General features: G+C 35.8%; 1 protein-coding gene across 2 annotated transcripts in view; it reads right to left on the reverse strand.

Moving 5' to 3' along the window:
- ttc27 (tetratricopeptide repeat domain 27) overlaps window positions 1-13,030 on the reverse strand; it is a 172,427-nt gene that overhangs the window by 62,686 nt on the left and 96,711 nt on the right. For both annotated transcript variants that reach the window (XM_028467681.1, XM_028467679.1), the window contains exon 10: window positions 6,511-6,624. In XM_028467681.1, the coding sequence (XP_028323482.1) occupies window positions 6,511-6,624 (114 nt within the window). The remainder of the gene's footprint in view (window positions 1-6,510; window positions 6,625-13,030) is intronic.

The following is a 13,030-nucleotide window of genomic DNA, read 5'->3' on the forward strand; positions in this document are numbered from 1 at the left end:
ACTCAAAATACACAAAACTAAATATTTAAACAAAAAATACACAAAAGACAACAGAAATGCAAAAAACTACACAAAAAAAATGCACAAATGACATAGAACAAAAAACTAAATATTTATACAGGAAGTACACAAAACAACAACAGAAATGCACAAAAATATACAAAAGGCTCCAAAAGCACACAAAATGACTCCAAAAAACATATATTACTTAAAAATACACCAAACAACAACAAAAATATGAAAATGACTAAATATACACAAAACTAAATACAGAAATGCACAAAACTACATTAAAAAAAAAAAAACACAAAATGACTCCAGAATAACACTACAATGGCAACAACAAACCAATACATTCAACATACACATGTCTCATAGAATTAAACCAGGGAAATTGCACGTTATTTTACTTTGCACCTGCAAATATGCCCCTTAATAATGCCCGTAATTGACAACTCTCCTTAAGCGCCCACTATATGAATGCATACTTCCGACGGGCACTGTACTAGTTTATACAAAAACGACACAAAATGACAACAGAATCACACTACAATGGCCACAAAAAACTATAATTATACAAAAACACACATAATGACTCCAAAAAACATACGTTACACCAAACAGAAAAATATAAAAGTGAGTAAAAAACAACAACAAACACATTTATCATGTTCATGTCCCATAGAATTAAACCAGGGAAATCGCACACGCTGTTTTACTTTGCACACAAAAATATAGCCCTGTTGTATTTTTGTGTAAACATTTAGTTTTGTGTATTTTTAGCCATTTTCATATTTTTGTTGTATTTTTCTGTATATCTATCTATAATGCAAGACAGGTCTGTGTGTGTGTCATCAACAGTGACGTCATCATCAGCAATTTATGCTATGCTAATGCTAAGCTAAGCTAGGATTTCGCCTATTGTGGGTTAATTTTAGAACAAAACCCCCACGATAAACGAGGGACTACTGTGTGTGTATGTGTGTGTGTGTATATATATATATCCCATTAATTTCCCCATCCACACTGTGGAACTCCTGTTAATGTCAATATGAATTCATACCTCCAAAAAGATGAAAATGATAAAAAAAAAAAACAACAAATACATTTATCATGTGCATGTCACATAGAATGAAACCAGGGAAATCACATACGCTATTTTACTTTGCACCCACAAATATACCCCTTTATAACACGACAAAGTATAGAGTATGTACATCCAATCTTCAAACACATACTCATTTGGCCATAATTAACTCCACTTAAGCCCCCACTATATGAATCCATACTTCCGACGAGCACTGTACTAGTTAAAAAAAAATCCTTCCTTAGCCAAGTTGCATTGTTTTATCTTTTTTGACAGTTTACACTATGCCACCTCTCTAAAAAGATGTTTGTTTTTATTTATAACTTGATTGAAGTAAAAACATCTCTTGAAATGTGCTGTAGTGCCGGTGCTAACCCTTGTTAGCCCAAACTGTTTGGAGCTAAAGTTTGGGCAAACCGGACATCAAACACAAATCTGAAAATATGCCAGCGGCAGACGACATGGAGGAGATCAAGTGATCATTAAACTTCTTGTCAAGTGAGCTGGCAAAGGTGACGTCGCAACAGGAGCAGCTGCTCAAACTTGTGAATGAAGTAACAACACTGAAAATCATGATGAGTGAAAAGGACAAACGAATCTCTACGCTGGAGCAGAGGATTGATGACCTGGAACAACATAAACATTTGTAAAGAGGCAATATCTGCTTGCCACACATTGCCCAGTAAGTCCGAGAACGCTGTACCTGCTATAGTAATTCGATTCATTAGCAGGAAGCATAGGAAGGATGTACTAATGCAAGCTAAAAAACTGAAAGGAACGAACGTGTATATAAACGAACACCTCACGAAGAAGAATGGAGGCATCACAAAGGAGGCAAGGATGCTAAGGAAACAGAAGAACAGAAGAAGGAAACAGAATATGGACATGGAATCAGGGAAGAAGATGGTTCAGCAAAGGTCATCAAGACCATGAAAAAGACAACACTGACGACAGATGAGAATACACAAAAAAGGACTGTTCAGAACAACTCAAGAATGTTTGACCAGAGAGACATGTAAACCCATGTAAATTTGAGATGGTAAAACAGGGGACGGGACCCAGATAAGCAAACTGCTTCTCTCGTCTTCGGCATGTACAAAAAAAAAAAAAAAAAAAAAAAAGTGAATGTAACCATGTCGGAAATAACTGAATAAATAAAAAATAAATAAACATGTTTTATGTCAACAGAGTAAGTAAAAAGGCAGGGGGTGTAGCCCTCTACATTGATTCTCATCTAAAATGTAAAATTATTGAACAAAAAACAATTACTGTGGAAAATTTGATGGAAATGCTTACTGTAGAAATAACAAATGATAGTGGTAAAAATATGTTCATCAGTTGTCTGTATAGAGCACCAGGGCCTTGTGTGGAATTATTTACAGACAAAATCCTTGAGATGTTTGAAAAAATTAATAACAAATCATTAATTTTGTGTGGTGACTTCAATATAGATCTGGGAAACCCGTCAGCATCAAGTGAATTTAAGAATTACATTAAAAGTACGGACCTATACCCAATGATAACTAAACCAACAAGGGTGAACACTCATAGTGCAACCATCATTGACAATATATTTACAAATGTACGTGGTAAATTAATTAGTGGAATCTTTATGACAGACGTGAGTGATCATCTCCCTATATTTATAATTTATGAGAAAACATGTTATGACATTGTACAAGATGAAATTACAACATTCTTTCGAGATAAATCTAGTCAGGTTTTAGAGGCCTTCAAAGAAGATCTGAAAAAACAGAACAGGGATAGGGTGTACACTAGGGATGTAACGATTCACTCAACTCCCGATACGATTCGATTCACGATACTGGGTTCACGATACGATTCTCTCACGATTTATTTTACAAAATGGGACTGTAGACAAAATTTTTTTTTTTGGGGAAAAAAACTAGAAAATACTGTACTATTTTCCTTTTATTTTTCATTGTCAAAAGAATTCCTTGATAAACTATTCAAAACAATGCAATTTAGCTAAAAATAAATCTTGAATGAAATAAATAAAGGAAATGAAATGAAATGAAATGAAGCCTATTAATTTAAATTCTGGTTCTATAATAAACAATGCAAAACTGCATAATAGTTATTTTTCTTTTAAAAGTGCAACTGAAAATGTATTTTGTGCCTTAACAATTGGACTTAAAAAAAAAAAAAAAAAACCGTGATTGCACTGATTTACATCATATTTGTTTGGACCGGCAGAGGGCGCTGGTAACACAGTGGTCGGTTGGCATGCAGATATCTTGCAGTGAAGAAGAGAAGCTATGCTAGCAGACAGAGCTAATAGAAAAACGTGACTTTTACAGATATTCAAGTAATATTACAGATATTCCTTCGGTGCTAAAGGGGTAATGAATCATTTATTAACATATTTAAGAGTAGAAGGCAGCCAGAAAGAAAGTATTAGCAGACTCCGCCCGCCGCCTACTTAAAAAAAGTACTGCGATTCAATTTTCAGAAAATCGATATCAACCGTGATACCTATGAATCGATTTTTAACTGCCTTACGATTAATCGTTACATCCCTAGTGTACACAGATAATGTTAATACCGCCTATGAGGCTTTCATGACAACATTAATTAATCTATATGATAAATATTGTAAAATAACCAAAATGAGTGCTTATACCAAGAAAAATGCTGTTAACAATCCATGGATGACAAATGGACTGAAAAATGCTTGCAAGAAAAAAAACTATTTGTGTAGACTGTTTCTAAGATCAAGAACCAAAGATGATGAAGTTTGGTATAAAACATATAAAAACAAATTAGTTGGAATCATAAGAAGGCAAAAAAGGATTACTATATTAAATTGTTAGACAAAAATAAAAATAGTACAAAAGACACATGGAGCGTAATAAATACTGTCATGCAAAAAGGCAAGGTAAAAAGAAAATTTCCTAATTATCTATCAAAGAATAAAGTTGACATTTACAAAAAAACTGAAATTGTAAATTAATTCAATAATTATTTTGTAAATATTGGCCCTCACTTTGTCAAATTCCAGATGGAAACATCAATGATGGAACAGTACCAGATAATGTTAGCAGTATTTTTCTTGAACGTGCACAAGCGAGTGACATATTGACAATTGTCCAGAAGTGTGCCAACAAAAAATCAAATGATTATACTTATATGAATATGGTATTGATAAAGCAAATTATAGATGTAATTATTGAGTCTTTTACCGATATCTGTAATTTGTCATTTATTTCAGGCATATTTCCAGACCACATGAAAATAGCCAAAGTTATTCCACTCTTTAAAAAAGGAAATAAATCTGAATTATAGACCAATATCATTACACCCACAGTTCTCTAAAATTCTGGAGAAGTTATTTGCGATTAGACAGAACACATTTCTAAATGAAATTAAGATTTTAAGTAATAGCCAATATGGGTTTCGTCCTAATCACTCAACTGCTACAGCAATTATGGAACTAAATGAAGAAATCGCCAATGCTAGAGACAAAAGGCACTATTTAGTAAGCGTTTGATACGCTGGACCACAAGATATTGTTGCATAAATTACATAAATATGGTATAAGAGGTGTGGCACACTAATGGGTTACCAGCTACTTAAAAAACAGAAGTCAGTTTGTCAAAATTAACAACATAAAGTCTAAAAATTGTAATATAACTTGCGGGGTACCACAAGGATCGGTCCTAGGACCTATACTTTTTCTTCTATATGTAAATGACATTGTGTCTGTGTCTCAGTTACTTAGGTGCATTCTAATTGCAGATGACACCACTTTATTATATTCAGGAAAACATTTAAAAGATGTCCTAAAAATTGTCGAGAATGAATTCCAGAAAATTATGAGATGGTTCAATGCCAATTAATTGTCCCTTAATATTAGCAAAACTAAATTTATGAATTTTTGTAGTAAAAGGAAATATGCCGAAGGGTCATTATTTATTAACGGATTAGAAATTGAAAGGGCACATGAGATTAAGTTTATAGGTACTATGATTGACAAACACTTGACATGGAAATCACATATTGATAATGTCAAAGTAAAGGTCTCCCAAATAATAGCTGTACTGCATAAAGTCAAAGATTCTCTAAATAAAATTGCATTGTTTCTGTTGTATAACTCATTGATTGTTCTACCTCTGACCTATTGTATTGAAGTGTGGGGAAGTGCCTGCAAACCATACATCAATCCAATTTTTCTATTACAGAAAAGAGCGATTAGAGTCGCCAGTGGAAGTGGATACAGAGACCACACTAATCCCTTATTTATACAACTAAAAACACTGAAATTAATGAACTAGTAGAGTATAATCTTGTAAAAACCATGTATAAATCTCATCTGGAAAGTTAACCAAACAATTTGCAAAACAGATTCACCAAGAGAAAAAGTAGATATGAACTAAAAGGTACTGAGGTTTTTACAAAACCCAGGTTTCAATCGGCTGTAAAGGAAAGATGTATCTCAATCAAAGGAATCGCACTGTGGAACAGTCTTGATTGTAAAATTAAAACTTCTAAGTCCATTTATGTGTTTAAAAAGTATGTTAAATTATCAATGTTACAGAAATATAACACTGCAGAGTAGCAGATCAACTTCATTTTGTATTTTGTATTTTGATGTCTTGTAATTGATAAGACGGCTGCATGAGACGGCTCAAAGGAACTGGAACTGGAAATAATTTTGTGTTGATAGGGGGCAGACATAAGTTTTTACTTCTTTCTGCTCCTTTTCATTTGTGTAAATGCATTTTTTTTAAATGAATGAAATAATAAAATGAAATGAAAAAAAATTTAATCAGTTTTATCAGGTTAGTTCCTCAATTTTCCCAGAGCTTCATCAGTATTAGATCCAGATTGGAATTTTGTTGCAGTTCTTCAAAAAAATGTGGGTGCCCATACACTTCGACCTACTTTATTAAAAGGGAATATAATTTTCTTACAAGCCTTTTAAGTGTGAATGATCATGGTATGATGATCAGGATCACTGATAATGTGACAGAGGATATCTGGTGCTTCGGCAGAAATTTGCGCTCTGAATGCTCTTGATGGACATGTTAGTGCAATCAATCACTGTCAGGTCCAGAACTGGTTAATGTCTACGCTAATATAAACTGGAGACTTCACCAGAGATGCCTGATGCTTGTCATTTACTTATTGTAACATAATATCTACTCAGATATAAGTAAACAAAGAAGTTTACATGTTGTTTTAGGAATGTACAGCTTGAGAAAAAAATTGATTTGACTTCTTTAAAAGAGATGCGTTGATGTCACTTGCCTTATGAAAACAAAAAAACTTAAGTCTTGCAAAAAATTTAAACTGTGCTTTTAAACTTAAAATCCTACGTAAAATTGTGAGACAACCAAATGAACAAAAAGTAACATATCTGCTCATTAGATAAATTAGATATTACAGCGGTCTTTCCTTACCTGAGTTTGCATCATGGCTCTCTCCACACACCGTGATTGGCTTTTCTCCAGTCTGGTCCTCAGAGAAAGCGCCGCCACCTCCACGGCCCAGAATTTGCGTTGGGACAAAATACACTAGAGTGAGACAATAGGAACCAATAGTCAGAAGTGAACAACTTTAATAATAAATGTTTTCTTTTAAGCAAACATTGATTGAAAGTTGTCAACGTTAATAATATTCAATGTATCAAGTGATGACCTCTAAAATCTGGGAACTATATATACATTGTAACACTTGATTAAAAGCTCAGAATAGCTTTATCCTCCAACACTGCATCACACTTAAAAAAGAGATTGATCTTTACTTTCAGGAAAATAAAAAAGTAAATAGTGTGTGCGATTTCTCTGGTTTACTTCTATGGGACATGCGCATGATAAATTGGTAAATTAAGTTTGCACCGACGTTTGCTGGACACACTGATCTTTGTGCTTTTCTTCATATGCTGGTTGTTCCAGACTCTTTTTTCAGTCGTCAGAAAGAGCTGTTTACCTTTGCCAGTCTGTTGTCAATCTCCTTGTCTATTTTGGCATCCGAGGAAATTATACATTCAGGAAGGTAAACTGCTGGACGGTTTTCAGCACAGTCTCGCCAATGATGGGAGGAGGGCTGTACTCTTCCTGAGGTGCAGGTTGGATATACAAAAAGATGTACATACTCTGTACTCTGTAGTGTTTTAAAGGAGTATATGTGCAGTGCAAAGTAAAAAAGTGTATGCTATTTCCCTGGTTTAATTCTATGGGACATACGCATGATAAATTGATAGTTTCCACCAATGCTGTGGTCAGGAAGAATCTGATGAGACAAATTCATACAAATAAAACTATTTGCACCTTCAGCACCAGGCTGATCCAGCGACGGTGATACACAGAAAATGATTCCTGCCTGTGGCAATCAAACTGTATAATGCATCATATATATATATATTATTTCCATATTATATATATATATATATTTCCATGTATATTTTTCTGTAATGGATGTTTTTTGGAGTCGTGTATTTTTGTATCTTTTTGGTGTAGTTTTGTGCATTTTTGTTGTCATTTGGTGTATAAATATGTATTTTTTGTGTATTTTGAGTCATTTTCATATTTTTTGTTGTTTGGTGTATTTTTCTGTATTGTTTTTTTATTGGAGTCATTTTGTGTGTTTTTGGAGCATTTTTGTATATTATTGGGCATTTCTGTTGTTGTTTTGTGTACTCTATGTATAAATATTGTTTAGTTTTATTTTACTTATTTAGTATATTTTTATTTTTATTATAAATACTGTTTGTGTGTGTGTGTATGTGTGTGTACGTACCTCCACCTCCTCCGTGCGTTACCGCTTACACAAGCGTCATGCACATAATGTGCGTATCTACCTCTATCTCCTCCGTGCGTTATCTCTCTCACACGTGCGCGCACGTCATGCACATAATCCTTCAGGTTGTTGATAGATTAAAAAAGAGAGAGAGACCCGAAAGTACTAAGAAAAATAAATATTTATTTTTTGTGTATTTTGAGTTATTTTCAGATTTTTTGTTGTTTGGTGTATTTTTCTGTAATGTTTGTTTTTTGAAGTCATTTTGTGTGTTTTTGGAGCATTTTTGGGCATTTCTGTTGTTGTTTTGTGTACTTTATGTATAAATATTGTTCAGTTTTTTGTTTTATTTTACTCGGGTGAGGAGCTGTGCAGTGAAATAGATACAGATGGTGCTCTAGCGCCCCCTCACATTCTGAGGTCAAAAGCTGCTGTCCAGAAGTGAAATAAAATAAAAATAAACAATTTGAAATGACCAAATTAATCCAAAATAACAGATGCACAAACTCGGGGTATTTGGAAGCCGTCGACAAAGTTTCAGGTCGAACGGGCACCGCATTGGGGAGATATTTGCTCCACACACACACACACACACACACAGATGTTTCCGTCATTATAGTATAAATACACGGAGCACGGACTCGAGTCCATTCGGAAGCACTGTTCAGTGGAGCAGGGTCGGGCCAGCTGTGGGGTGTTACAAAACTGCCTTGGTTGGGGTTGAGGTACTTTTTCACTAACAAATCAAAAAGGGTTTGAAAAAATGTAATTTCCATGACTTGACTTCCGTCAAAGTGAGTTAGAAGTAACCCTAACCGTAATCCTAACCCTAACCCTTTTTGCTGCTGGTCGGATGAAAAACTGATCAAGACCAGACGTTAAATTACAATTCAGTAGCGAATAAGAAGAATGGGGGGGTTTCTGCCTTTAAAGGGGGTGTACCCGCTTACAAACCAATACGCCCCTTTTTGCTGCTGGTCGGATGACATTGTTTCAGTACCTCGGTTATTCTCTTCCACAGAGCGTTTAAAATTAGCTCCTAAAATATTTCTTCACCTCAGCTGTGAGAATGTTGATTTTCATCTAGGAAACGTTCATTTCCTCGCAAATTTTAGTTTTACCTCAGTGCAGTGGGCGAGGCCTCCGAAGCTGGAATATTTGAGGGCGTAACATAGTAATAATCAAATTCAGCTGCGGCATCTATCAACACCCGATCACTAGTACGCTGGGATTAGTCAGATACAAATGTTTCATAAGTCTCACGTTGGTCCTGTCGTACAACACAATGTGCAGTCAGATTTGCACCTGTTTTCACAGAAAGTTGGTAAATGAGTGCCGGTGTGTTGATCATTTAAAGAGTGCATGGCTTTTGGGAAGAAACTGTTAATGAGTCTGGTGGTACGTGATCTGATTGTCCTGTCACACCTACAGCACATCTCACCACTTTGCTACAGCTCTAATATGTGTCCTTCACGACTCAAACATTCTTCTCTGCCACACAAGACTTCCTCATACAATACCACATCTCCTCTCTGGTCACCCTGTTATAAAATTTCTATAAATCTACAGACACAATGCAGCTCCTCTGACCTTTCTGTACTTCACCGTGAACATCTTCAAAGCAAATACTGCATCTGTACTCTTTCTGGTCATGAGATGCTCACTTCTACTTCTTCCCTCTAGACCAGCCAGGCAGGTAGCTACAAATATTTAAGAAGGACATAAGGGTGAAATGAAACAAGGATGGACTTCGCGTCGAGGAGACATTGACCACAAACTCAGAGAAAACAACAAAGTGTTACAAGAGCAAAAGGCTAAGGTAACAGAAGCTGAGGGCCGTACAACCGAGCTCTGATGAAACAACTAAACCAGACCCGATATATGTAAGACAAATTAATGAAGCAGGAAATGAGGTCACAGAGTAAGAATATGCAAATATTCGGTCTACCAGAAGAAGCCGAAGGAAGCTCAATGATGAACTATGTAGATCAACGATTGAGAACTGAATTGGAGCTTCCCAAGGAAATACAACTGCAAATACAGCGTGCCCACAGAACCCTGCCACTAAAACGGAGCAGAGGTGCCCCGACAAGATCAGTAGTAATCAACCTCCTACAGTATGAAACCAAAATGATTATTTTGACAATTATTATATTCATCATCATATCATCAAATGTGTGTTCATGTGTACAATTTGTCATGTTTTAATACATGATGACTGCATTACTCTTTGCACTTTTGAACAGCTTAGATTAAACAGTACAGCTCGTATTGTATCCACAGTGCAACTCATTGTGTCTGCTGAAGGCCAAACTCAAACTCACATGCAGATATACACGCACACACACTATCAAGGACAGATAACATTGGCGCCCAACCTTCCTCATAATATACACGTCTTCCCATCCTCAAACGTTTCCACTGTTGGGCATCTGACCCCCTCCTTCTCCTCACCTCAGGGTGGAACTTTTTCTGTTATCTGTATAAAAGCTTAAGCTGTGAAACTGTTAGTTAGTGGGTCTTGCTTTTTGCTCTACCAGGAGCCTTTTGACCATCCTTGTTGGGGGCTGCTATTCATTCTTACAGGATGGAAGCTTCTTTTTTACTCCTTTTTTATTTAGTTTTATAATAAATCTTTTTTTTATAAAATCATCATGCTTCGACTGGACTCCATCATTCAACCAGAGCAATAAATCATGTCTCCAAATGAGGTCAACCGTAAATTTGCCGTGACATTCTGAAAAAGGTGTGGCAGAAGAAGGTGAAAGTGGGAGGAAAGATAATCGGGTTTGACCACGACTACCCAAGATTGTCCAAAAACGTCGATCATACCGAGGCATAAAGACAGCACTAAGGGAGAAAAGCATTCTCAGTTATGATAACGCTCGAGAGGCCACACGGGACATGAGAGCAAGAGGATTCTCACTGGATATGCCGAACGACACCAGTGAACGAGGGAAAGGGAGACTCCTCGAAGCACAAGGATGGCAGCAAGTGAGAGACAGCGGATCGAACCGGGACACTGCACAGCAAGCAAGGGAGAAACTACAGAATTACCAGAGGAACTCCACAGGAGAAATGGACAAAATCACTCTTATTAAAAAACCTGGTTAGGGTAAGATTTCAAAATATGACAAATGTGAAATGATTAAAATATGACTGAGATACATCAGAAAGCAATAATAGCTATTAAACGGGTTCAATTTGCATGAAAACAATACATCATAGTGGGAGATTATGAGCACACTGGGGCTTCAACTATAACTGTTGTAATTCATTACCAACCAACAGAGTGGAGGACAAGTTTAAAAAATGTTGGACATTTCTAAACAGGGGAGTGAGCCTCAAGTTGGATTCCTTGTCCACCCTCCACTAGGGACTTTGGGGAAAGTAAAGTAAGTTTGGAAGTACAACGTTGTTCATATTGTTCATAAAATGTTCACCATTTGCTTGGTTCTGAGTTGCTTAGGTGACCATGCACACGTAATAATCAGATATAATGTATATAACAGTCTGAAAATATTGACACTTAATAGAAAAAGTCATGACAAAACTGAAAAAACAGAAGTACAGGCTAGATTTCTACAGGAGACCCATCTATCACAGACAGAACACGAAAAAAAAAAATAGTTTCATACTACAGTACGTGTAAATAAGGACATAAAACATCATAAAATAATGTCCATCTCAACTAAATTTCTCTGTAAAAAAATTATTAAAGAGTTTAGATATGTAATTGTGAAGGGAAAACTAGAAAATGAACCTGTCACTCTGGTAAATGTATATATAAATCCAGGCTGACCCCTCCGGAGAAGTGAACAGTGTGATCCAAATCATAAAGAAAGCATATAAGGAAAGTAACACGAGAATAATTTCAGCAATTTATCATGGGTTGAACTCACATAAGAACTCAACCAATTACACAAAAAGAAAGTGGGAGGAGTTTAACATGGAAATTACAGACGAAGATTGGCTTAATATGTGTAAAATACAACAAACATCCACTAGTTCGTGGATCTGGAGGGAGTTCTTCTGGAAAAATCTGGTGCGTTTCTTTATTACACCAAAGCTGAAAAGTAAAAAATTAAAAAACAAAAATGTTGGAGGGATTGTGGAGAATTTGATGTAGACCACTCTGTCTTTTGGAAATGTCGTAAAATCACTGTATTTTGGGAGATGGTGTGTGCAGAGCTACAACAAATGATGGGCTATGGGATTCCAATGTGCTGCAAGGTACTGTATCTGTGTAATTTCTCTGATGAAAGTCTAGTGGGAAACAATATATATACCTGGATAAGATTCTTTTAGTGGCTTCTAAAAAAGCTATTACCAGGCACTGGGGAAAGATAGAACCACCAACAAAGAACCAATGGCTGACAATTGTTGAAGGAATTTACACAATGGAAAAACTAACTCACAAACTGTGACTCCAAGAAGCACAAATGGGCAAAAAAATTATACGAATGGACTGAATACAAAGTACGGAATGGCAGAACAACTGATTAATGATGTAAATGCAGTGTTGTTACCCAAGTAAGGTTTTTAATGTTTTTGTGTTCATAAAATTTAAATAAAAAAATTAAGTAAAAAAACTCTGTACTCTGTCCAAATGTGTGAAGAGAGCACCAGACAGTCTGACAGACCTGTGAAGATGTGTATTGGCAAAGCTACGAGAAGGTGGAACAATGATGGTGCCCAAGCCTACAAACTCAGCTTCAGAACAACCCAGACAATCTACAACATTTTCACACTCTTCATTTAACCCTGATTTACAGTGGGGCAAAAAAGTATTTAGTCAGCCACCAAATGTTCAAGTTCTCCCACCTAAAAAGATGAGAGAGGCCTGTAATTTTTAATATAGGTATACCTCAACTATGAGAGACAAAATGAGAAAAAAATCCAAAAAATCACATTGTAGGATTTTTAATTAATTTATTTGCAAATTATGGTGGAAAATAAGTATTTGGTCAATAACAAAAGTTTATCTCAATACTTTGTAATGTACACTTTGTTGGCAATGACAGAGGTCAAACATTTTCTTTAAGTCTTCACAAGTTTTCACACACTGTTGCTGGTATTGTGGCCCATTCCTCTATGCAGATCTCCTCCAGAGCAGTGATGTTTTGGGGCTGTCACTGGGCAACTCCCTTCAAAAAATTTCTATGGGGTTGAGATCTGGAG

The sequence above is a fragment of the Gouania willdenowi genome, chromosome 15, assembly GCF_900634775.1.
Source record: "Gouania willdenowi chromosome 15, fGouWil2.1, whole genome shotgun sequence".
Lineage (NCBI taxonomy): Eukaryota > Metazoa > Chordata > Actinopteri > Blenniiformes > Gobiesocidae > Gouania > Gouania willdenowi.